Source organism: Protopterus annectens, chromosome 3.part0 (genome assembly GCF_019279795.1).
Source record: "Protopterus annectens isolate FY-2018-M chromosome 3.part0, PAN1.0, whole genome shotgun sequence".
In the NCBI taxonomy this organism is placed as follows: Eukaryota; Metazoa; Chordata; order Ceratodontiformes; family Protopteridae; genus Protopterus; species Protopterus annectens.
Window position 1 is genome coordinate 56364862 of NC_056731.1, and position 26669 is coordinate 56391530.

At 37.9% G+C, this 26669-nt stretch overlaps 1 protein-coding gene across 1 annotated transcript in view; it reads right to left on the minus strand.

The window, feature by feature from the left end:
• The window catches only part of CTNNAL1 (catenin alpha like 1), a 1837423-nt gene that overhangs the window by 742095 nt on the left and 1068659 nt on the right, over positions 1 to 26669 (minus strand). The window contains exon 9 of the mRNA XM_044064584.1: positions 265 to 423. Within this exon, the coding sequence (XP_043920519.1) occupies positions 265 to 423 (159 nt within the window). The remainder of the gene's footprint in view (positions 1 to 264; positions 424 to 26669) is intronic.

Consider the following 26669-nt stretch of genomic DNA (forward strand, 5'->3'; position numbering starts at 1 on the left):
TTTGTTTCTGCTGTTTTACAGCTTTCCTGTTTGCTTTACACATTTCAAATCTCTATCCCCTCTTCATCCTACATTATAATATTCTGAATTATCTTTGTGAAACACCACAGAAGTTCTAGATTTGCTACTCTTAGAAAATTTAAACCAAACTGAAGAAATGACTGCTGAAAATAAAACCATCCTGTAAGGAAAGCCAACATGTCGTCTTCTACAAAGGAAGTTTCTCTTCATATACAGACCAATAAAAAAATATCTACTTCTCACCTCTACCAGCTGTTCCTTCTGCTCTGATAGTCTGCAAGTGAGTTCTGCGACGGCTTCTAAGTTTCCATCAGCACCAGCGATTTTCAGCGTTTTGAGGGTTACACAATCTGCATGAAGCTTCAGAAGGTCTGCTGATAAAGTCATTGCTGCAATGTGGAGCTGTAACATATCAAACCATTAAACAAAATTAAAAAGCAAAGTATAAAGAAAATGAGCATGCATGCTCAGAATAGAAAAAAAATATAACCTTTGGCAGCCCACTAGCAATGAAGCATGAAGCCCTGATTTTTGCACCAATAACCTGGGTTTGAACAGTGTCCTGAAGAGTGGAAAGAGTTGGCAGGGAGAAAATAGAAAATGAGCAACAAATGTCAGCTCATCCATTTCATGGGAAGGGGAAGGAGGAGCCTCAAAAACTGGGATGCTACTGAGACTTGCATGACCATAATACTGCTTCAAGGAGGGTTGCATTTGTGAAAGCACATATGAGCCACCTGTGAGGTAATCTGCTGGGGAAACCACTTCTGTGTTATCTGTTTGTCTCAAGATGTGGCTTTGGAAGGGTATTTTATTTTGTTGGTATAAAATATTACCTCTGTGTGAATTTCTGCTTATCTTGCTAGAGTTCCATTGTGCCTGACTGAGAGTGTTTCTTAAATAATCTGAATTACAGAGCTACGTAACCGTAAGTATATTTTTGCACTTTATCTAACTGCTCATTGTTTCTTATCAGTACTGCACTGGTTTTATTTGCTTATCCATACTGCACTGTTTTTTTTATTTATTTGCTTAACAGTACTGCCCTGGTTTTATTTATTTGCTTATCAGTACTGCATTGTTTTTTTATTCATTTGCTTTACAGTACTGCACTAGTTTTATTATTTTTTTTGTTTACAGTACTGCAGTGGTTTTATTTATTTGATTACCAGTACTGTACTGTTTTTTATTTGTTTGACTGAATTATTGACTTTTCTGTGTCTCTGTTTATATATTTGCTGACCTCCGGTTGAATTTTTGTTTTTCTCCCACCCAACTACTGGTGTGTTCCTAAAGTTGGAGGCTTTTGCTGTTGCCCGCCCCTACTGTAAATTTTCATTAGCTCATGCCACCTAATACAGAGATCATTTGGGAAGGCCAAACCCCTTAGTTCCTTAACCTAGAATTTTCTTCGGTTCCTCCTCTCTCCCTTTCCACTTTATTAACAAAAAAAAAAAATTATTTTGTTCCTCCCCTTTCCACTTCACTAACTCAAAAAAAGAACACTTTATTCAGTTGCTTTTACTGTATTTTTGCTTCCTCCTCCTACTCTATTACTTTATCTTGCTTTTTCTGATACCTGCTGCGGCTTGTTCTCTAAAGGGTTCAACTGCATATTTTCTCTTTCATTTATTACTGCCTGTTTAAATTGTAAGTATTTTACTAAGCCTCTTAGTTTTGGTTTAAGCACTTGGGCTTTAGGCTTACCCCTTAGCTCTCCCTGGCCTTTCTCTCTCAGATTCTGACAAATATGGATGGACAATTTCTTACAGTTTCTCCTGCCAGTCTGGTTGATATGGGCATCTTGAGACAGTGTTGCAACTGCCTTATTTACGCAGACAACCACTTACTACTACCACCTAGGAACACAATTTGTGAGAGATGCAATTACATTAGGAACATAGAGTCTATGCTCTCTCCCTCACAGGGCAGTATATCTGGCACAAAAAAGGTTGTCAGCACAATCACTATACCTCAAACACCACCCACACCTACACAACACAAACCCACATATGTGGAGGTCCTCAACAAAAACATACCCAAACAAAGGAGACCTCCAAGGCAAAACCACACGTGATCTCCACAGCCCTCCACACCACATACCACACACAGTTCACACACCTGTGTCTCACAACCACTAAGGATTAACCATAAATTCAACATATTGGACATAGTAGACTCCACTGTGAGACACACAGATGTGCCTCTCACCAGGCTGTATAAGGCGAAAGTCACAATTAGTTGTCTGTTAACTGCCAGAGTTCACCATATCACATACGCACTCAAGTCTTTCAACAACAGGTACCGTCATGACTCAGTTATAGTCCATGTTGGCATGAATGACTTGAGATATACCTCCCTGGACTATATGAAGAGAGACATGATTGAGCTCGCTGATTATGTGTTCCAGGCAGGTATGTCCCTAGCCTTAAGTAGCATTCTGCTATCACCCAAAATGATGCCTCAATACAAACAGAAAATGATTGACTTCAACAACTGGCTTAGATTCTGGTGTCATTCCAGGGGGATTCAGTACCTGACAGTCTGGGAAGATATGATCAACAGACCACGAGGCTTGGACAGAGATGGCCTGCATCTGTCTCACCTGGGCTTCAGGCTTCTGGGAAAGGCTCTTGCCTCCCTCATAGTATCTTTTTTTAGGAAAAGTCCTGAGGTCAATAAAAACAACATAAAAAATTCAACAAAATGCAAATTAACGTATTATCATGGAACTTATAAACAAAGACGTTGGCAACCTTCAAACACTGGACCCCACCCAGTTTGGATTTGTGAAGGGCCGATCTTGTCTCCTGAACCTGACTGACTTCTTCGAATCAGTCTCCGGAGCTGTGGATGAGGATAAGGCAGTCCACACAGCCTAGCTGGACCTCGCCAATGCCTTTGACACCATCCCCCACTCTGGAATCACAGATAGACTTGCTAAGCTGGGCACTAATCCCTACGTCACTCGATGGGTTACCAACTGGATTACTGACAGACCCCACACTGTAAAAGTAGCCGACTCCAAATCCAGCTCCAGACAAGTGACAAGTGGAGAACCTCAGGGTTCAGTCCTGGGACCGCTCTTGTTTGGCATCTACTTCTCTGAAGTACAGGCCAACACTATGGGACTCTGGCCAATAAGGTTTGCAGATGACTGCAAACTGGGAGCCATTATTGAATCCCCAAATGATGTGGATACTCTACAAAAGGGCCTTACAGAAACAGATGCTTGGTGCCAGAGCCATGGGCTCAAGCTCAATGCCAAGAAATGTATAGTTATCCCCTTTGGGAAAAACATGTACCCATGAATTACCACATAAGTGGCAGTACACTAAACACTGAAAGTGTTATAAGAGACTTAGGGACACAGGTGGACAGTGGTCTCACCTTCGATAACCACATCACCATAACAGTCAGGAAATCCTTCTATGTTGCACACCTCATCACTAAGGGCTTTTCATCCAGAAAAAAGGAGGTAATTGTCCCACTGTACTCATCCCTCATTAGACCGATTATAGAATACAACGCCCTGTTTGGTATGTACCTCTCAAGATATCTGCAGCAACTGGAAAGGCCGCAGAAATTCCTCACTAAAAGAATCACAGGCTTAAAGCAGATGCCTTACACTGACTGCCTTAAAAAACTCCAGCTATACTCTGTTGCATATTGTCTACTCAGAGGTGATCTCTGCTTAACATACAAGGCCATGTCAAACCCAGAGCTGTTGGACATGCTACACTTAAAGAAATCCCAATCCCTCAGAGCCACACACTCCAGGGATCTAAACCTTGTCATCACAATAAACAAAACATGCTGGAGGGATAGGTTCCTGACCCAGAGACTCCCCAGACTCTGGAACAGACTGCCCATACATGTCAAGAAGAGCACCTCTTTGGCCCTCTTCAAAAGGAACCTTGACGACTGGATGGGAGAAAGGAAATTCACCCTGGGGATCACATCAGTCGCCCTGCTAGACAGGGGTCCAGGGAAGTAAATAGTGTGGGAAGAAATAGCCAGGGAATTGTTATGGCTAGGCTTGTATAGGCCCTAGGGCTGATAGCCTAGTACCAACCTATGAACCGATAAAGGTCATGCTGCTAAACGCTAGGAGTCTAAACATGAAACTGCACTCATTGCAAGCATTCTTAACCCTGGAAAATGCTGACATCTGTTCAGTCACAGAAACCTGGTTCAAAGCTGTGGAGAGCACCCCAGCCTTACCGGGTTACTCATCCTATCATACATTCAGACCCCAAACTGTGGGCAGTAAAGCCTAAGGAGGTGGAGTTTCAATATACATTAAAGACATACACACCTCCATTGCTGGTCAAACAGTATGATGAAAAGGAGACACTCTAGGTGCAGTTAACCATTGACAAGACCCGTATTCAAATCATAGCTAGCTACCGGCCTCCAAATCTGACTCAAGATGTCCAGTTTGCCTATTTGGACCTGTTTGAATCTATCAAGATTCAACCCTTGGGGGCATGGCTTAGCATGAGCATTGATTAGCAGCACTTTCTCTCTGCTCTACCGTATCATATCTTTTAAGGCAGGGAGTTTTAAGTATAACTAACTAAATAGTATTTTTTATATATTTAGTGTCTCTTCATAGTTTAGTTAGTTAATATCAAAACATATTTTAATTATTTACAAATTTTCCTGTCAAAATTACAAAAGACAAGTTTCAGGTGTCTGACTACAGCATGAGCTTTACTAAATCCTCTCATCAGGACTCTGTATTAAAAAAGGAGTTTCAAACTCTTAACTACCATACAGAATTATCAACAAAATTTGACAGAATGGACATGAAAATAGATAACTTTAAAGAAACTACTTTGCAACAAATGGAGACAATACATCTGGACCTGAAACAGCAAAAGAAACAAATTACAGGTATTGAAACTTCCTTAAATGACATGGATAGTAGAATAAAAACAAAATTAACATAACTTGGAATTTCTTCTAAAACAGAATACTTTGTTAACAAAAATAGATGATCTAGAAAACAGATCTCGAAGAAATAACATCAGGATCTTTGGTTTACCAAATAACTTGGAAGAAAACAACTTGGAAAAGTTTTTATCTTCATGGCTACCAGAAAACTTACAACTCCCTGAAGCGCTTTCTTTTGGTATAGAAAGAGCTCATAGGTTCTTGTCTTCCTTTAAAAATACCAAAAGCACTTTTACAAAGTCAGTTATAGTTAAATTTTTATCATCCCATGATAAAGAAATAGTTTTAAAGACGGCTTGGTCCAGGTCACCTACTAAATACAAGGACAACAAAATTTGTTTTGATAATGACTATTCATCTGTTATTTCAAAAAGGAAACCGTTCCTTCCATTGCTGAAAGAATTAAAAAAAGCACAAATAAAGTCACGCTTGCTTTTCCCTGCAAGGCTGAAAATCTTCCTTCAAGATGGTCCGAAGATATTTGAAGAACTTGATGCTGCCATCAGCTACATTAAATCTAATAAAATATTTGATAAAATGGATGAAATGGACTGGGCTATTTCAAGTCTCAAAAGAATTGCTGAAAATGGTAATTTTAAAACAGGTGAACATGAGAAGAAACTTGAGAAATAACTCTCTCTTTGTTTTTCCTACAAAATGGACTTTTTATTTCCTTTTACATAACTTTTTTTCTTTTTATTATGACCCAGAAGTCATGGGATTTGAAAACGGTTCAACAGGTGAGTGTCTCTTTTCTTTAATATATAATGTTTATAACTTATATTTATAGATTATCTAATTAATTAGTTACATTTAATAGCTATTAGTAGTCTATATATATTATTTCCCCTTTACTTATATTAGTTTTCTTTATATTAGATATTTTGGGTTATAATTTAGTATAATTATTTATATAAGTAACCTTTAATAACATTCTACTGTGTTTAGCTTAAGTAAAGGAAAAATGGGGAAGGGAGAGGTAAAGGAAACAAAGTATACAATATTATTTTCTAAGCTTTAGATTATTGCCCCACAATAGCTTAAACTTTTGAATATATAACCTGCTCAGGGTTATAATTATATTACTTTTAGAAGTTTAGAAGCCAATTGTTATTTAAAACGCTTGTTTAGTATTCCAGTTCTTGTTTGTTTCTTTAAATATTACTAGAATGATTATTAAATTAGTTTAAGCTTCCTTTACCATATTTCTTTTCTTTTTATAAAAAATCCTTTATAATTATAAAAAAATCTATATTAAATATGTTTTTAGAGTATTTTTATAGAAAGGGGATATCCTGAGATGTCTTTAATTCCTTCAAATTGTTATTTAGTGCAATTAACTATGTATCTTTTTTATGTAGATACAATTTCTTTGCTCTCAGTTTCCTTTTTGTATGGCCTTGTGGTTTTCATTGGGTGTTTGGACATGATAGCTTTGTCTCATGTGTTTTTGGCTGGTGTAGCCTGTATTTTGTTGGTATCATTCATTGGTGGCTTTGGGTATGTAGCGGACCTGAAGATTCAAGGATCCGAGGTTGCTTTTTTTTTTTTTTTTTATTCACTTGTCTTCTCTGATACTTGATGAGAGCTTTGACTGTTGCTGGAGTGTCCCGTGTAGCTCTCGAGCCACTGTAAGCCTTCATCTGAAGACAAGAAAGCTCACAATTTCCCGCTGAAAAAAATGTAAGCTGTTTTTTTTCCCTTATCTGGTGATGTAACTGTACACTTCTTCGAACAGCTGCAAGAGCTACATGAAGTCACTGAAGACTCGACGTTCTTCAGGAAAAGGAAGTAAACATTTCTCAAAGCCTTTTGGACATGCTTAAAAGTTTTTTCTTTTACTTCTTTTTACCGGAGTGATATTTGTATATTGTACAGGTAAACAAAAAAGTAAACAGTAGCAGATTTTGTTACAATCGATACTATCTTCTATTTAGTACATAGTTATCACAGAAGAGATTAAATATGACTGGTAAAAGTTCATTTACAGTATATTTGTGCATATTTTGCTACTTTCAAAGGAAAAATACTTTTCAATAACTCCCTGTCTTCTAGATTTAAGTATATTGAAACACTATTCTCATTAATAATGTCATTATATTCCAGTAAGTAAAATACTATTGGAATCTATGCTGCTTTCTGTACATTATACTGTATACTATCCTTTTACTTCTGCTTAGCATAGTGACACAATAAATGTTAACCTTAATGAATTTTACTAAGTAATATTTACAAATACAATACTTTTAAACTTGTCTCACAGACTTTACATGGGGATGTAATGAATGAGTAGCTCAGAGACATTTTTAAGATCAGTACACTGTTTTTGCTTGCCCATATTTGAACTACATTCAATATACTGGTTTTGGGTCCTGTTTTATTGCTATGTCCTGATACAAGTTTGAAACATTAGTTTTGTGTTAACTGCTTAGTTGTAAAAATAAATATCATTTAATTTATCTGTGCTGTTGCAACCTACTAAATCTTACTATGTTTAGTTAATTGTGAGGTCTTTTTCACATTTTTGGTCTTGTATTATATACCACATACCCCTTTCATTTTAACCTAAAGCAGTAATGTTGCAATAATGTATCCTGTCACTGAGAGTCTTAATTCTGTTTACAAATGCATTGGTGGGGTGAATAAGTTAAAGTTTCATATTCAGATATATAGACATATCCTTTTACTTCATACCTGTGGGGGTATATTTAACTTTGATTCGTGTGTTTTTAGTTTTTAAAAATGTTTTTAGTATAAGAAGGTGTTTTATTTTGGATACTCCTAGGAAAGTACATATAATTCTGTTTAAAAAAAAAATATATATATATATATATATATATAGACACACTTATGGTAAATGGTGGCAACAATTTATATTATGAGGGAATACACAACTGTCATTTCTATTATATCTGCATATCTCACAAAAACTCAATTTAGTCTTATATTGTTCACTATTTTAGTTAGGTTAAATATAGTTTTATGCAATCACTTCATTTTGTTTAGTCAGAAATATATGTATCAGTGTGAGATGTTTAAGAAACAGGTTGTAGTAATACATATATTACAAACAAATTAATAAGTAAATAAGCTTACCAGTGATTTAGTAATTATAACATTTTTGAATAGTTGATTTACATCTATATTAAAAAGCCATGTTTTAAAAAGATGAAACAGTATATATTTCAGGCAGTGCATGATAGAAACTTGCTGCTAGCAGGAATGTTAATTTGAGTGATTAATGTCACTCAAATTAGGAGTTTATAACTACAGGTGGGTTTTAAAAGGTTTTCTTGTTAGATGTGTTTGTTATAGTTTCTCGATAACAATTTTTAAGATGTTCACAAAAATAAGAATAATTGAATGTTATTTAAATATTTGTAACCTTAAATCATTTTTCTGTATAGTATACTATATAATGTGTTGTATTCCATTCTTTTTATTCATTTCAATTTACAAACTAAAAACTAATAGGAATTTTAGCCAACATAAATTGCAATCCAACAAACTAACAACATGACATCACTTCATTGTATTTCTCTTAATATAGATAGTCCTAATAACCCCAACAAGAGAAGATCTTTGAATAAATATCTACAATTGCATAATTCACAATTATTTTTTTCTCCAAGAAACTCATTTACTAGAAGATATTTCCAAACTAGAATGCAAATTTTTCTCAATTCTTGTTGGCTCTGAACATTCACAAAAAAGAAGAGGTGTAGCAATATTGTGGAATAACAAATTACCACAGCCTAAAATATTAGACACATACAAAGATAATAAAGGTATGGTAGCTTCTATTATCATACAATTTAATAATTTAATACTCACTCTAATAAATATGTGCTAGATTCCTGGCTTTGGACAGACAGCACAACATATTGATCATATTATTCAATTCTCTAAGGGTAATATTTTAGCTGGTGATTTTAATTGTATTTTAGTAGCTCTGATTCTTCCTTTAAGGGTAAAAGAAAAATTTGAAGTTCAGCTAAATTATTAAAAGAGTTTTCCAATTCTTTTTTATTAAAAGACATGAATAATTATGCTGACTCAAAGTCACTATTCCACACATTTTTTCACACAGACAACACACATTCAAGAATAGAGATTTTACTACAAATAGTTTAATAGAATAAATGTTTATATTGTTTTTACTTTAACATAGTTATACTGGAATTTTGTCGAGTCCGTGGTTGCCTTTTGGTACTTAGCGCATTTGGATACCTCTTATATTAGTTTAATAGATTATTTAAGTTATGTTAAAGTTATTACATGCCCCTTTTCAGATCACAATTCTATAACCTTTGATTTATATATTCATACTAACACCAATGCTCAGATAAAACGAATCTTAGCATATATAACCAAATTAAAAGATTTCAACACTTTCATTCTGCAAGACGGTCATAGTTTTTTTAGAATTCAATACCAATAATAATACATCTGAATTTTTTATTTGGGAAGCAATGAAGCCATATCTATATGGCAGAGTAATTGACTGGTATATGAAAAAAAGACTTTCATGAGATAAAGAACTAAAAGAGATACAAACAAAACTAGACACCTTAAATCTTGAGTTATCAAAAAACCCACAAGTAAAATCTAAATTGGATGAACTAAAAATCTTAAATAAGAAATACCTTGAGATTCTTAATCATAAAACTAAGATAAGTTTAGGGAAATATAAATGTATTAATTTTTCAATTAATCCAAGATCTTTGAATATTTTATCCAATAAAGTAAAGAGATTGAATATATTCAATCACATTAAAGAAATATATTCACCCCAGAAAAAAAATAGTTTCTGATTTGAATATATTAATTTAATTCAGACATTCTTTCTTAAGTTAAACCAATCCTCTACATCAATAAACTCAAGCTTTTATTTAAACAACTCTAAAAATAGATTAACAAATGAGCAAACTAAACTTTTAGATAGGCAAATTACTTTAAAAGACATTCAAGAACAAATCAGCATCCTCAAACAAAATAAAGCACCTGGTAATGATGGCATTATTCCAGAAATTTACAAATTGCTTCCAGATAAAGCACTAACTTTATTACTTTCAGTTTTTAACACTATACAAGATAAAAATATTACTCCTCCCTCATGGAAGTATACATTCATCTCTCCTATCTTAAAACCAGAAAAAGATCCTACAAAATGTAATTCATACAGACCTATCTCTTTACTTAATATGGACTACAAAATATTTATGTCTATATATGCAAAAAGACTCAAGGTGTTGCTTCCTAACTTAGTAGACGAAGACCAAACAGGTTGCATAATAAAGAGAACAATGTATGATAATATTAAAAGAGTAATAACTTTAATTGAATCAACTAAAAGCCTAAAAAATAATTTAACTACAGTTAGTTTAGACATAAATTGTGCTCATGACTGTCAACTGGAACTACTTATTTATTCTTTTACAGGAACTCAATTTTTCAAGCAATTTTATAAATCTTTTTACACAGTTATATATAGGCTCACAAGCTTATATCAAAATTGGCTCTAATATATCCCAATCCATACATATTACTAAAGGCACTAAACAAGGTTGTCCTTTATCCTCTCTATTATTTACTTTAGTTATGGAGACCTGAGCCAACTTGATTAGAGATAATAGTAATATTAAGGGATTTGATATAAGTCTTAACAAAACTTTAAAGATTCAAATGTTTGCAGATGATATTTTGATTACCATGGGTGGCAAAAATCCAACAATTCAAGAATTATTTAATGACAGATTATTTCCAAAACAATTCAGGACTTGCATTTAATCATAATAAAACACACCTCTTATTATCTGGTACAAAAAATATAATATTCAAAATGAATTTGAAAAATATATACCACAATCCCAGCAAATAAAATATCTAGGAATAATTATTGCTAATAGTTTAAAAGAAATTCAAAAACTGAACTTTGATAAAAGTTTAACAGAAATAGATAACATAATACTTATCTGGTCTAAAATATAAAGTTCAGTGGAAGACAAGTCAATTATAAAGATGATTCTTCTACCAAAAATTCTATACATAATCCAATCTAATTCTATACCTCCATCTTATGCAGTAATTAAAAAGTTTAATTCTATCATTAAAAAATTTCTATGGTATCCGATTCAACCCATAATTTCCTTAACATACCATATAAATAGTTGGGATAACGGAGGTATTGCTTTACCAAACTTAGAAATTTACTCAATTTCCTCAGTCATTAAGACAATTTTGCTGTCCAAGACCAAGAAGAAGCAGGTGCCCAATTGGAAGCAATGTCTCATTAGCCTGAACAAGCAAATAAGAGTACTAGTGAAATCTTCCAAAGAAAACATTGAATCCAAATTGGCCACATCTGCTAGAGACAATCATAAGGCCTTCTTCACATATGTCTGCAACCTCAAAGGAAGCACCTAGATCTGTTCAGAACTAGTGGTCAAGATATAGCAAACTTGCTCTCTGACAGATTCAGCAAAAAGTCACACCTCTGCCCCCCCCCCATCAGTAAATCAGGACATCTCCAGTACCTGCCCCCTTCCCCTTATATCTAAAGATCAGGTCATCACTGCTCTCTCAAAGGCAGAAAGTACAGCCTCCGTGGGACCTGATAACATCCCAGGTTGCATTCTACATGAACTCAGGCAGGAACTTGCAGCACCATTAGGCACCCTATTCAACCAAAGCCTCAGTACCAGCTTTGTCACAGCTGAGTAGAGGACAGCCACTGTCACCCCTTCACATAAAAAGGATATGGGAAATTATAGACCCATCAGCCTAACTAGCCTGATCTGCAAGGCCATGGATTGGATTATCATGGACCTCATTAACAAGCACATTGGCAACCTCCCAACACTTGATCCCACACAGTTTGGCTTCAACAAGGGGTGGTCATGTCTGCTAAATTTGGTCGACTTCTTTGAGACAGTCACTAAAGCCATGGAGAAGGAGAAGATGGTGCACACCCCCTACTTTGACCTGGCCAAAGCCTTTGACACTATTCCCCACTCAGGCATAATAGATGAAATCTCTCAACTAGGCATCAATCCATATGTTACCAGACGGGCAGCACACTGGCTCACAGATAGAACCCACCTAGTTAAAATAGGGGAAGCCACCTCAAGAAGCAGACCTGTAACAAGTGGCATACCCCAGGGTTCGATCTTTGGGTCTCTGTTATTTGGGCTATACATTTCTGATGTGCAGGCCAAAACCAGTGGGCTATGGCTGACCAAGTTTGCAGATGACTGCAAGCTGGGTGCTGTCATCAATTCCCCTAGTAATGTGGACATCATCCAAGAGGGTCTCACTCAGAAAAATGACTTTTTCCAGAAACATGGCCTCAAGCTAAATGCAACAAAATGCATTATCATTTCCTTTGGGGAGAGTGACGTCCCCACAAATTATCACATTAATAACAACATCCTAAGCAGGCAATCAGTCATGAGGCACCCAGGTTGATAGCAACCTGACGTTTGACCATTATGTTGCTTCCGCTGTACGGAAAACCTTCTATATAGCCCACCTCATAAGAAAAGGTGTCTCATATCCAGGGACAAGGAGGTCATAACATCTCTGCATTCTTGTCTTATAAGGCCCATTATTGAGTACAATGCCCTTTTGGCATTTACCTCGCATAGTACATGCAGCAGCTGGAGAGACCACAGAGGTTCCTCACCAGGAGAACCCAGGGCCTTGAACATCTGCCAGACACAGATAGGCTTAAAGCCCTATCCCTGTATTCAGTTTCATACACACTCCTCAGAGGTGACCTCTTTGTGGCATACAAGGTGATCATGGACCTCACCTTGATGGGACTACTGCATATCCACAGGTCAAGCTCCACTCGAGTAACTCACATGGGTGGGCTTCAACCTCTTCTGTGACATCAACAGTACTTGTTGGCAAATCAGATTTGTGTCCCAGAGACTTCCCCATCTATGGAATAGGCTCCCCCTCCACATCAAGCAGAGTACCTCTTTATCCCTTTTTAAGTGCAACCTAGATAACTAAATGGGAAACAGAAAATATAATCTTAAGATTCCACCCATGCCGCTGCTGGACAGGAGCATCGGGTGCTGACTTGTCTAAACTCTTGCCTAGGCTTATAAGAGCTTCAGGGCCAATACCCTAGTAACCTTCTATGATCCCTTGATCCTATGAATTTCAATAGTTTATATACATTTCTATTCTAAGCCAGCAGAGCATGCTGTGGTTACATTTTTGCTCAGTACTTTACACGTTTACACACACTTCTGTATAAATTATATCAATATTCACAAATGACATATAGAATTATTTAGAAAATTCCATGTAGCTGAGCTGGCAGTTCTTCCTTTTATGACGCCCCCCCCCCCAAAAAAAAAAAACTCAAGCTAGTTTTTCAAGTGACCCTTGTGAAATGTTGCTTGAGAGGGTTAGGTCTATCTGGGAATACCTTACCCCATTCCCTGTCATGAAACCCCATCTGCATTGGCATTGCTAATCCCACTTTGGTGCTGCACTGTCATATCATATCATATGCCTGCAACACTAGGCTCCACCTTAGCAACAGGGCATTTTGCTAGCTGGCTCGAAGTAGCCATGTTAAGAAATTGTGGTCTGTAACTACACTGAATTTCCTTCCATATAGGAAAGGCTGAAATTTTTGCAGTGCCCACACTATGGCTAGACATTCCTTTTCTACAGCTGCATAACATTCCTCCCTGGGTTGGAGCCTATGACTGAGATATACCACTGGGTGCTCTTCTCTCTCTCTCTGAGGAGAAATGGCTGAGTACAGCCCCCACCCCATGGTTTGAAGCATCCATCTGCACAACAAATTATTTGCTGTTATCTGGGCTGGCTAACACAGGGGGTCCTCCCAAAGTTCATTTAAGCTTCTGGAATGCCTGCCCACATGCTGGGGTCCAGACTACCTTGTCTGGCTTGTATTTCTTTGTCAGGTCTGTGAAGGGAGCAGCTATGGTACTATAATTGGGGACAAACTTTCTGTAGTACCCTGCTGTCCCTAAGAATGCCCTCACCTGCTTTTTCATAATAGGGGCAGGCCATGCCTGAATGGCTTCCACTGTGGCAGGTTCTGGCTTGATCTTACCACTCCCCACTCTATGTCCCAGCTAGGAGACCTCTGCCATATCCACCTGACACTTACTGGGCTTAATGGTCAACCCTGCCCTCTGTAGTCTGCCCAGCACCTCCCTGTCATGCTGAAGGTGCTCTTGCCAGGAATGGCTGTAGATGGCAATATCATCCAGGGAAGCAAGGGTGAAATTTCCTCCTCCTGCTAGGACAGAATCTACCAGCCTCTGGAAGGTTGCTGGGGCATTTTTCATCCCAATCTTCGTGAACTCATACAACCTGAAAGGAGTCACAAAGGCTGACCTCTAGCATTGAGAGTCAAAAGCACCTGCCAGTAACCCTTGGCAAGATCAAAAGTGGTAATATACTTACCTCCGCCCAGCTGCTCTAGGGTTTCATCTGTCCTAGGCATGGGGTATGCATCTGACTCTGTGTGAATATTTAATTTCTTGCAGTCCACAAAGAACCTGGTGCTGCCATCCTTCAATGGCACCACCACCACTTGGGTGGCCCAAGGAATGTTGGACTCTTGAATTACCCCTAGTTCCAACATTTCCTGTTATCTCCTCCCTCAGAGGCTGTTTGACTCTCTTAGGCACCCTATAAGGGGCCTGATTAATAGGCCTTTGGCATCCTGTATCCACATGGTGTTGCACCAGGTGGATGCACTCTGGTTTCCCAGTGACATGTCCCCAAACTCCTGTAACACTGCTCGGGTTTCTCAAACCTGGGTAGGGGATAGCTGCTGGGACATTGCTACCCCTTCTACTGAGGTGTTAGTCCGAGCCTCACTGAGGAGATCCGTCACCAGATCGGCCTCAGACTCCTCCTGCCATCCACTACAAATATTCAGCACAAGGGCCTCCATATCATGGTAAGGTTTCATCATGCTAACATAGTACAATTTATGCCCCTGCCTCCTGCCTAGCAGTTCTACCATGTAGTTAACATCGCTGACCTTCCTTACCACTTTGCAGGATCCCTCCCAAGCTGCTCTCAAGCTGTCTGCAGCTTGTTGTGTGTGACAGGAATAAGAACCATTACCTGCTGCCCTACAGCATACTCTCTAGCATCAGCATTCCTGTCATACCAGACCTTTTTCTGCTGTTGGGCTTCTGCCAAGTTCTCCTGCATGAGCTCCCTGAACCTTGTCCTGAAGTTTAGGACATGTGCCACAACAGACTCCTTGTGGGATTCACACTCACCTTCCCACTTATCTCAAGCCAGATCTAGAGGTCCTCTCACCCTATGCCCATACAGCAACTCAAAGTGTAAAAAACCTGTGGATTCCTGGGGAACCTCTCTGTAAGCAACAACAGATTGGGCAAATATTTGTCCCACTCCCTCTTAAACTGGTCTGCAAATGCCCATGGCATTGTCTTGAGTGTAGAGTTTAACCTCTCAACAAGACCATTAGTCTGATGATGGTATGGGGTGGTCTTTAGGTGCTACACCCCACAGTGCTTCCACAGACAAGCCAGCAGGTGTGAAGTGAAATTGGTACCTCTGTTAGTCAGTATTTCTTTTGGAAAACCTACCCTGCTGAAAATCTCTAACAACTTTGCCAACTTTTCTGCCTCAGTGGAGGAAAGAGCCACTGCTTCAGGGTATCTGGTAGCATAATCTACTACCACTAGGATATACTTCTTCCCTGTGGAACTTGGGGTACTCAGTGGCCCCACAATATCCATAGCTATCATCTGAAATGGCTCCTCAATCACAGGCAAAGGCATCAAAGGAGCTTTCACCTTGTCTCCTGCCTTGCCTACCTTTTGGCAGTGCTCACAGGTCCTGCAGTACACTGCTACATCTCTGGAAATACCAGGCCAATCGAAGTTTTGCATAACATATCCCTTTGTATGTTTTCTGCCCATATGACCTGCAAAGAGAATATCATGGGCTATGACTAGGAGTGCCAGATGGCAGGCTCTGGGCACTACCAATTGCTGTATTCTTTCACCCTCTAACCCTCCCTCAGGGGTCCACTCTCTCTTTGCAGTTACTCTTTGTCCAGTATAGAGATTCCCCTTTCCCTTGAGAATCAGGTGCTTCACTGACTATCTCCTTCAGGCTTTGTAATGTGGGGTCTGAGAGCTGAGCCTGTCTCAACTCTCTCTTTGTAAGCCTTCCCAGCTTCCCTTCCACAGGAAGTCTGGCATCCTCTCACAGCAAAGCCTCACTGTCAGCCTGGGTACTACTATTTACCTTTGCCCTTGCAGTCATTCTGTCCAAGGGAACATCACTACCCACAAACAGCTGTGGCTCACCTTCAGTGTCACTGCTACAGGGCAGAGCTCCCTCCCTGAAGTAACCACCTCACCAGTCTTGGCTGCAAGTGTGTGATCTGTCTGGGTCTCCCCTAGGCAACCAGATGCACATGTTTGTGTGATCTGTCTGGGTCTCCCCTAGACAACCAGATGCACATGTTTGTCTCAAAGCCTGACTGCATGTAACTGCATGCACACACAGTAATTGCATTATCAAAATCATTCCCTATCAGAACATCTGCAGGAATATCCTCAATCACGTCTACTTACTGGCTTGCTTTTCCATCTTCCTAATCAAGGTGTACCCTAGCCAAAGGCATTTGGAATGGGGTCCCTCCTAAAGCTCTGACTGGAGTAGACTGCCCAAGCAAGCAGTGCTCCTCTGTAACCATTGCAGGCTTCACAATGGTTAGGTCAGAGGCTGTGTCTCTCTTAGCAGTGGCCTCTTTCCCATTTACTAAGATAGGATATAACCTCTTGTGGTAGTTTGGTACCCTTGTTGTCTCGAGACAACTTACTACTGGCATTTTGTCATTTGCACTTACTGACTCTTCCACCTTTTGTTCCCAACCTCTGTGGATATCTATATTCTACGTGGCCCCTCTGGTTGCACTTAAAACATTTAACTCTTGGTCCTGGACTTGTACCTGGATTAGTGGCTTCTGCTGCTACTGGCGGACTCTTTTGGGGTGGTCTGGGCTGCCCAACATGGGTCCCCTTAGACCCATGAGCAGCACTGTGTATCCCTTTCCTGTGCAGTGATGCCCTGCTTGCTAGGTATAGGTCTCCCTTCTTCCTCAACACATCTGCAGTATTGCATTGTCTATCAGCTAACCAGATTTTCATGTCCTGAGGCAAAGTGCTAAGGGCTTGTTTCCTCACGAAAAGGTCTACCAGCCCTTCAAAAGTAGTGACCTGACATCCACTCACCCGCCTATGAAAATAAGTCCTTAGTTCACAATATATTAACACACACTTTCATCTGCCTTGCATCCATGCTCACACAACTTTTTCCTATAAGCTTCAGGTGTTAACTTAAAACATTCTAAAAAAAAAAAATTCTTCACAATATTATAATTTAAGCAATCAGTATCAGCCAGTTTAGAAATAGCAGTTACAGCTTTACCATGGATTATGGGGGGTCAGGAGCTGTACCCAGTGCCCTTGGTCAACATTATACTGTTTACGTACCCTTTCAAACATATGAATGAAACTATCAAAATTATCCCCCTCTGTAAATTGTGGAAGAAATTTACTGACCTTTGCTGCTTCTGGGGTTAGGTTACTCCCTTTCCCATTACCTCCCTGACCCTGGAAAAGAGTCAGCATCTCCTTCTCATGTTGCATCTGCCTCTCCTTCTCCTCAGCCTCCAAACATTGCAGTTTCTCATTTTCCTCAGCCTCCAAACATCTCAGTCTCTCTGCTGCTTCCATTTCCAAATGTTTGGCCACCAGTTCAAGTCTCTAACTCCAAACGGATTTTTAGATCCTCTGTGGAATGGTTGAACTGTCCATTTTCTAAAAGTTGTATATCTCCAAAGCAAGTGCAGAAGATGGTAATGAGTGGATGTTTTCCAAGTCAAAGATGAAATACAAAATCCCCCCCCCCCAGAGAGTTCTTAAATTAATATCAAATATTACTGCTGGGTTAACTTGGATGACATCACTTTTGTCACATGACTTTAGTTCCCAAGCTAAACCCCCACTGTAGTATTTGACATTTCCTTGTGAAAATACATAGACAAAGGCTTCTGCTCAGAACTGTTCAGCTTTTGGAACTCAAAGCAATAAAACACTTTTGTATTTCAAACCTACTAATTACTTCTCTTCCAAGTCAATACAAAAATGTCTAGCTCTAGGCATTGCGTGTGCTACTGAACTGAAACTGAGAGATAACATTTATAGCACAATCGTAAAACAACTGAATGTCAACTTATTTTCTTGAAGTTTTGCAAGTTAACCCTCTATGTTCTAGTTTCTACTGTTAAAACATATACATTTACATTTACACAATTAAAATAGTTTATATACATTTCTACTCTAAAGCAGCATGTTCTACATTTTGTAGGAAAAAACACAAAAGAAGCTGTAATGCCAGTACTTTAGGGAAGAGGCAACACCTTCCACCTCAAAGCAAGTTACTGCAGAAAGTAATCCTGATTTGGTAGACTTACAAGCAAGTCACAGAGTTTAAGAAAACACAATGGAAACTTGATAACCACAACAATGGCAAGACGGATTACAACTATGATTGTAGGGGAAGATAGAGAGCAAAATGTTCCAATTACTTCTTACTCCTATTTTGAATTTTAAAAAATGACCACTTATAGAGAACAGGTTAAGAAAGGGAAGAGATTCTGCATCACTTCCTAGTGCCAAACTCTTATAAAAAGAGTAGTCATGAAGCTTGCCTAGAGTTATGTGTTAGGAGGTAACCCTTGGTATGGACAAAACTAAGGCAATGGTATTATCCAGATTTTACTGGCCCTGCACAGTGTAATAGACAGAGAACTTCAGTATTTCTTTTCCAAAATGTCAGATAAGTTGGATCCCACCCTGGATATTAAAGTCGTTCAATCCCTATGCCTATTGCACAAATAACTGTTGACGCTACTGCTACAGAGAGTGCGGCATCAGAAAATATTACACATAATGGATTATGCTAATTAAACACCAATTTTCCTGTGCAGCAGAAAATGAAGAAATGAGCTGTGAATAAATGTTAGTCGAACTTTAATGACTCAGTAGTTCATTAGTTTCATCTCAACACTCTGATCGCAAGTGACAGAATTAAAAAGAGAAGACAGTGCCAAATACTGGTCTTTGGGGTATACCAGTACAAAATAATTACAAACAAGGGAGAAAAGTATCAACTCTTTTGTTCATTACATTGTGTAGCACAGCTTATGAACAGACTTATGCAAAGAATTACTCATCATAAACATAAGACTGACTGATTGTAGCCATACTTGACAACACTGTGATAGTCAAATTTAGGATTGGTTGGAAATGTGGAAAAGTTTTAACCAGGTGGACTTAGTAACCAGTGAACTGACTGCATGGGCTAAACAAGGGGCCTGCATTACAGTATAATGCAACTAACAGCATTCTGCAGGAAACTTTGGACGGGATTGTGTGGTCAAAGAGTTTCATGGTAGATCGATGCATATTTGAGTGTATGTGGCAGGTATTTGGAGAGTTCAATACCCAGGGGTAGAAAATATTCATCAGGAGAATTCAAAACTCAGTGCAGGAAATATTCATGTAGTGTCTTAGACAAAAGGATAGGTAGCAGGTTGGATAAAAAACTAGCTCCCTAAAAACACATTTCTCTTATAGCTGCCAGTGAAACATGAAAGAAATGTATTCTGGACCAATAACTGCTTTTAATTCTAAAACTCATGTGTATGACTCTCAGAAGAGTAAGAATGAATCAGTGAAAATGCAGTTGGCACTGTGTGGGATGAGACAAAAGCAGGTACATAGAAGTGCATCAGCTAGAAAGCTATCTTAAGGAAATGTAATCCAATCCCTTGAGAATGGATAGCAGGATGCTCCAAGAAAAGTAAAACAGATTAATACATTGGTGACCCAGAGAGCAGCTAATAAGATATGATGCTGCTCATCTAAATGCCAACATATTGGCTGGTCACTTAGCTTTTACCACCAGTACTAAGGACAGTACTGCAGGCTTCAGCCCTTTGGCCATAGGTACAACATTTTGGGACTGTTTTTTACCTTTTACTGTCTTATACAATATGCTTCTAGATGCAGTCTGCCTTTTCACAAACACTTCTTTCAGGTCTTCTAAACAGCCTTACAGACCTGGAGGCCACTAGCACAGTGGAAGGAATACCTGCAGCTATCAGGGCCTCCCAAATGGGAAAACACCAGGAAGTAATGGATTTTCTACCAATATGTATACAGAGGTCTCCCAAAATAAATTCCAAACTACTTTGCCATGTTACAAATACAGAATGGTGGCCAGCCCCAGTCATTATATATGAAGCCGCAACTGCACAGCTCCCCAAGACAGAAGTAGATAATCCTATTGTAATTCTAATGCCAAGATTATATCAAAGATTCTTGAACCCTGGCTATCCAGTGTCATCCCAAAAACATCTGAAACTCATGAAATGTATGCATAACATAGGCCAATGGATGCCATTGTAAATGGTCACCACCTTAGTTCATTATAAATTTTTTTCATATACATCTACTTTTCCTGGAGATTCCCAAAGATTTCAGTACTCTGGATTGGTATAACCTGTTTTTGGTTCTAGGGGATATGTAATTTAGTCCAAAATCATTGCAATAGGTTTTGCTTTTATACCACAAGATATCTGCCAGGCTGACTGTTAACCACTTGTAAGTCACCTGTAAATAGGATATTTCATTTATAACCAGGGATACCAAGCAGTGGTTGAATTTATAACTGTTAACAGAAATCTGCAAGGAAAAAAATATTCACTTTTCTTTTCTGTTTAGGAGGGCATCACTATCTCTGCATTTAAAAATAGCATTTAGTATTTGCCTGTCTGACCAGTCTGGCCATTCACTACCAATCACTCACTCAAGACCATTAGAACCAGCATGGAAATATCCATATTTAATAGAGATCTTATACATACATGTGACACATCCCAACTGACCACAACATTGACTTAAGTGTTAGTTCACATAAAGTAATGATTTGTTTTTTTGAGCTTCACTTGTAAATAGAGATCCCCTTCCAATGTTCCCAGAGGAACATATCAAATATCCAAACATGCTCCCTCAGCTGGAACTAAAGCCAAACTACTTTTTATTATGCAACTTTAATTACCTAAATACCAAGTGGCCCATTCAACAGCTGTTATTCTCAGGCCTTTATTAATATCAACTCCAGACCCCTGAACCACATAGTTATTCTGCATGAAGAAGAAACCTACTTGACCTTGCCTTAACTAATTCCCATGCTCTCTGCTCAGCTCTACAAATACTTTCCTTAGTTAAAACAGGCCAATTAACCATCACCTTCTGCCTCAAGTCAAGACCATCCCCTAGTTCCAGAATTCCATCTACATTCAGGATCCTCTGCAAAACCATCTTATTATATTATTAAACTTTTTTTGAAAAACATAAATAGTCCAATCACTATTTAATCTCTGAACACTAACCAAAAAATCACTATGAAGAGAAAACTGTCCTCTTCCATAACAAGAAAAATAATAAATATATCAAATATTTAATCTGATAGTATAATATAATAGTATAATATAATTAATAAAGTATATACCATGAAATATAATCCCCCTTAAACAAATCTTGCCCATCCCATCCTAAAACAAAACTTCAGGAGATTAAGAAACTCAACAATACAATAAAAAGCACCAAGCCTGCTTAAGAGCACAAGACAGCCACCAATGTTAAAAGCAATCATAAGGCCCTCATTAGCTGTGTGTGTAAAATCTACAATAATGCCCAGTCATACTCTGGCTGCATAATAAATGTTGCTACTCCCACTGTCCTAGAATCCACAGTTAACATCTTAGCTAACAAACTCAACTTCAGCTTCACTATATTACAGTACATTAGTTCTCCCATTCTAGTACAACCCTAACCCCCTCTAATCAATACTGATCAAGTCTCAAATCCCCTCTCCAAAAACAACAAATAATACTTCCATGGGGCCAGACAGCATACCCAGCGTATAACTGGTAAACTTAAAGCATCACCTAGTAAGACTTTTCTTAAGTAAGGTTTTTCCATAGGATATATATATACCTGAAAGCCATAGTAGTCCCCCACCATAATAAGAACTTCTCTTCTGCTAACACAGATAACTATATTCCATCAATCTCACTAGTCTTACCTATAAAGCTATGACATGAATTGTAGAACTATCTAGAAAGGACATAACAGAACTGCAGACTCTACAGCCCTCACTTTGTCAAGAGTACACTGTATATTTTTAATACTGTTAGCTTCTTCAGAAAAATCACCAAGGCTCCAAATAAAGGATTTTCCATCTATACTGCTTATCTGTACTTGGCCAAAGTATTTCATTCCATGTCCTACTCTGGTATCATAAATAAACTAACTCAATGAAACATCAACTCCTTTGCATATTGCTGGATTACTAATTAGCTATCATGCAGATCACAGTCAATAAGAATAAACAGCACCATCCCCAGAAATGAAAATGTAACTAGCGATGCCCAGCAAAGATCTGTCCTAGGCCCTCACCTCTTTGGAATTTATTTCTCTGAAGTACAAAAAAATACTAAGCAGCTTTCAGTACCTAAATTCACAGATAACTGTAAGCTAGTAATCATCATAAATACTCACTAATACTCTAACTAGGTCATGATTACACTAATTACTGCTGTTCTAATCATGGTATTGCCAGTCACCTTTGGTAAAACCAACACTCCTGTACTATATCAGATAAATGGAATTTAACTTACGAGTGACACCATGATCAGGAATTTGGGCACTTACACCGTCAGTTAGTTGACTTTAAAATCAGCATGTCCCCAGTACTACCAGAAAATCCTTACACTCTCTCATCTCATTGTCAAGGGTTCTCATCCACATTCTAGTCCATCTCAATTCCCCTTAACTCTGTCCTCGTTCATACCAATATAGAATATGTTTTATTTGGTGCATACAGCTCTAAAAATTCTCCCAATTAGAAAAGCCTAACATTTCTAATGAAAAGAAATAAGATTTAAAACAAATGCTCTTATTTGGACAGACTAATAATCCTGTTATTTTCTATGGCTTATAGACAGCTGCAGATGATCGATACCTTAACTCTTGAACTACGTCAAACCCTGTTCTCTGTCAACTAATTTCCTAGAAAAGCAAAGACCCCCAGTTAGCGTCACAACTAATATTCCATAGACCAACTGTTCTAAAATATTAACAAGTCTGAGTTAAATTCATCACTCAATGCCTCCCTCGCATATAGAACAAGTTCTTCGTAGACATTAGTGTAAAGCTTTAGCAACACTAAATTAGAACATTGGATGTGATACTGTAAACTCATCTCATGTGTCATTCTACAAATTTCTGCCTATACTAAACAGTACCACGTCATAATGTGCTTTATTCCTTCTATGTTTATCTTTTCTTCCTTTTTCTACAACTTCTCTGTTTCCCTTCTTTTTAGCATAAAACCAAGATGAAATATTCTGTCTCCAAAATAAACTCTACTGTTACTGTCACCTTTTTAAAGTATTAGCTCACCTTCAAGGGCTCTTCTACTAAGGCATTGTTGTCTAAGTCTACATTAGATAACATACAAATGGGCTTAGCATAAATTAAGTATGTTATTAAATGACCACAAACAGTGTATGGACAGGCTGATGAAGGCCCTTAATGGCAGATAACACAAAAAATACTTGAATATTATCTTACGTCTCTCTCCTGAACAGGCCAAAAGTGCATTTACAATATTGTGCAATAAAGGAATAGACTGCTTAATAGTCGCAATGCATAATGAAGCTCTACTGTAGCCAGATGCTTAGTTCTTAGCCATTAAAATGTGAATACTGACCCCCCCCCCAACAACAGCTCAGGAACTTGGCCATATGGCCATGGATGTTCTAGTAACAAGGAATATGGATAATACATTTATCAGAATACAATGGCTTTGAATCATGCATCAGCATTACACAGACCTAATTTGTTAACATATAAACTAAACCAAACAAAAAAGCATACTACGCTTACACTACCATATGAGTAGAAACACACCAATACCTCAATCATATCAAAGCAAATTGGAATATACTGGAATCAGATGCTAAAACCAAAACTATTGTTCCAAATTCATGTTTTGTTTTCATTTTTCAAAAAAAAAAAAAAAACTTTAATCATTAATCATTAAACACCATTTAACTGCCATTCATTTTATGTTGGGCAAACTTCGCCCGTTAAATTACGGATATCGGAACATTTTTTGACATCAGATGTAGAAAAAAAAACATCTAATGCTAACATAAACACATTGATGCGATCACCAAACTTGGTGCTTTGTTAAATCCAGGATTAAATGAATATATTATAATATAATAACAAATAAATACTAAACATTGTCTCTTTATACATCATATGTCATATTATTAATTTTTGTATTCATATATGTTTTTTTTGTACTTATATTCAAATGCTACATTTATTATTGAAATGCCATATTTGTTTAATATTATGAGCTTGATTGATTGATCAATATAAACAATCATTTACAGTCTAAACCTTGTTGCTGGCGTTTTTCTTTTTTTTTTTTTTTTTTTTTTTTTTTTTTTTTTTTTCATTCTACATTACAGCCGTTCCTTGCTCCTTTGATGCAGTGCAGGATTTGTACATATGGTCAATATTGTCATTATCAGTAAACTAAAACAGAAACTGCATTAACTTCTCTGTCAGACCGCCAAGTGAATACATTTAAGGTGTACATCCATAAACAGGTGTCAGGATGGAGAACTTCAATGTCAAGCTGTATTTAGTGGCTGCCTGTGTATCACTGTTAGTAAAGGCTCTGCAAGACAATCTCAAAGGGACTGAAGTAATCCATCACTAAGCAATGTTAAACTCTGGGAGACAACACCTTAAGTCTGCTAATTCCCTGAAACTTAAAGGCCTCTCAATACACAGAGTAGCTATTTACCTCTTGTCATTACATTATGAAAGAAGCTTGTAACCAGTGCTGTTTTTCCACTTCTGTCACACCCTGATCTACTAATAGTAAAACTGCAATCCACTGCACCTTCCTGATGATGAGGGTAAAAGTCTTACGGATAAAGCAGCAGTACATATCATTACTGACCCATGAAACACAAGGACTTCAAGGACAGGATCCACTCCCCCGAGTGTAATACTAGTAACTTACGGCCTTCTTATTCCTCCTTTCTTCATACTCAAACTAGAGGCAGCTGACAACAGTGCCCAGTGACCGCTTGGATACAGGAACTGCTAAGTCACACTGGAGCATAAGCTCAGTTTCTTATTTTTCACCTAACCAATGGAAATACCAGGACCAAATATAACTGGGATAACAAGCTCCTGAAGGGGGCTACACAACAGCAAGTGGCATGTAATGTCAAAAACAAACTCTAATTATTGTCAAACTATGTATACGTTTCAACAGAGAATCATTCGCAGCTGGCCCTGCATTGACGTCAGGCAGCATAAAACAAATCAAATCATTCCCAAGAACTATTACTACTAGAAATACTCCAACACATAATCTCCTAGTGTCCCAAGTAGTTAGAGAGAGAGATGACAGCAGTTAACCCAGATAAACCAAGATGTCACCTGCCTTATTGTCTCCATTACCACTCCACCCCTCCTATCCCCATGGTGAAATATGCTAACCTCACAATGTGTACAAAAGAAATGTCATGTGCGACCAAGAATCTCATCTTCAAGAACCAAAAGACTAAATCTTTGGTACTGGGTCTCACTGCAGAACTGATGTGCATTACAGACAAGGTTAACAGGCTCAGATGATATTCCTTTGCTCTTGCCTTAGTTTTTGCAGATAAGTAGTGATTTTCCCTTGTCCTCAATGTAATGTACAGCTCTGAGCTCGATTAACATTAATACATTTCTGCTTTCACTCACCCTGAATCATTATATTCTCACATGGGTTCAGCCTGGTATTAACAGTGACTTGCTAAAATATCAGAACATGATGGTATTTAGTAACAAAGTATTTTTAGTTTTCTGTATAATGCCTGCGTGTTTGCTGTTCTGGAACTAATGCAATGTCCTGTTCCCCCTGTTTTCTTGTGTCCCAACTGTGATGTTTTTAGAGCTGTAGTTGGTCATACTTGTATGTATCACAGATCTCTTGGCTAAAATGTCTTTCTGCAAGAAAACAAAATCCCATTTCTGTTGAGCAGTACCTTACTGTGCCCATACATCAAAAAAAGACCAGAGCTAATGAAATTGCTTAGACAAGGAAGGCTAATGCACTATAATTCATCAATGTCCTCCCAGTGGACGAGTAACGTTTAAAGATATGCAGGTAGGTGCGAGTGTGAATGGCTGTGACTTCTTTGAAGGTTGGGTGTCAGGCTGGCAACTCGGCACCGTAAAAATCCACTGCCAATCATTAGCAGACCAGAGTTCCGCTGTGGTGACCCCTAACTGGGAAAAGCCAAAAGACAAACCAGTAAACTAAAAAAATCACAATGGCTAGACTGATGTACTGTAAAACTGCAATTTCTCAAATAATGACTTGCAAGTACATATTAATTTAGTATTCTAATAAACACTTGTGAAGATTACCAGTGATACAGATTATACTATAAATAACTATTAGACAAGGTGCAAAGTGAACTG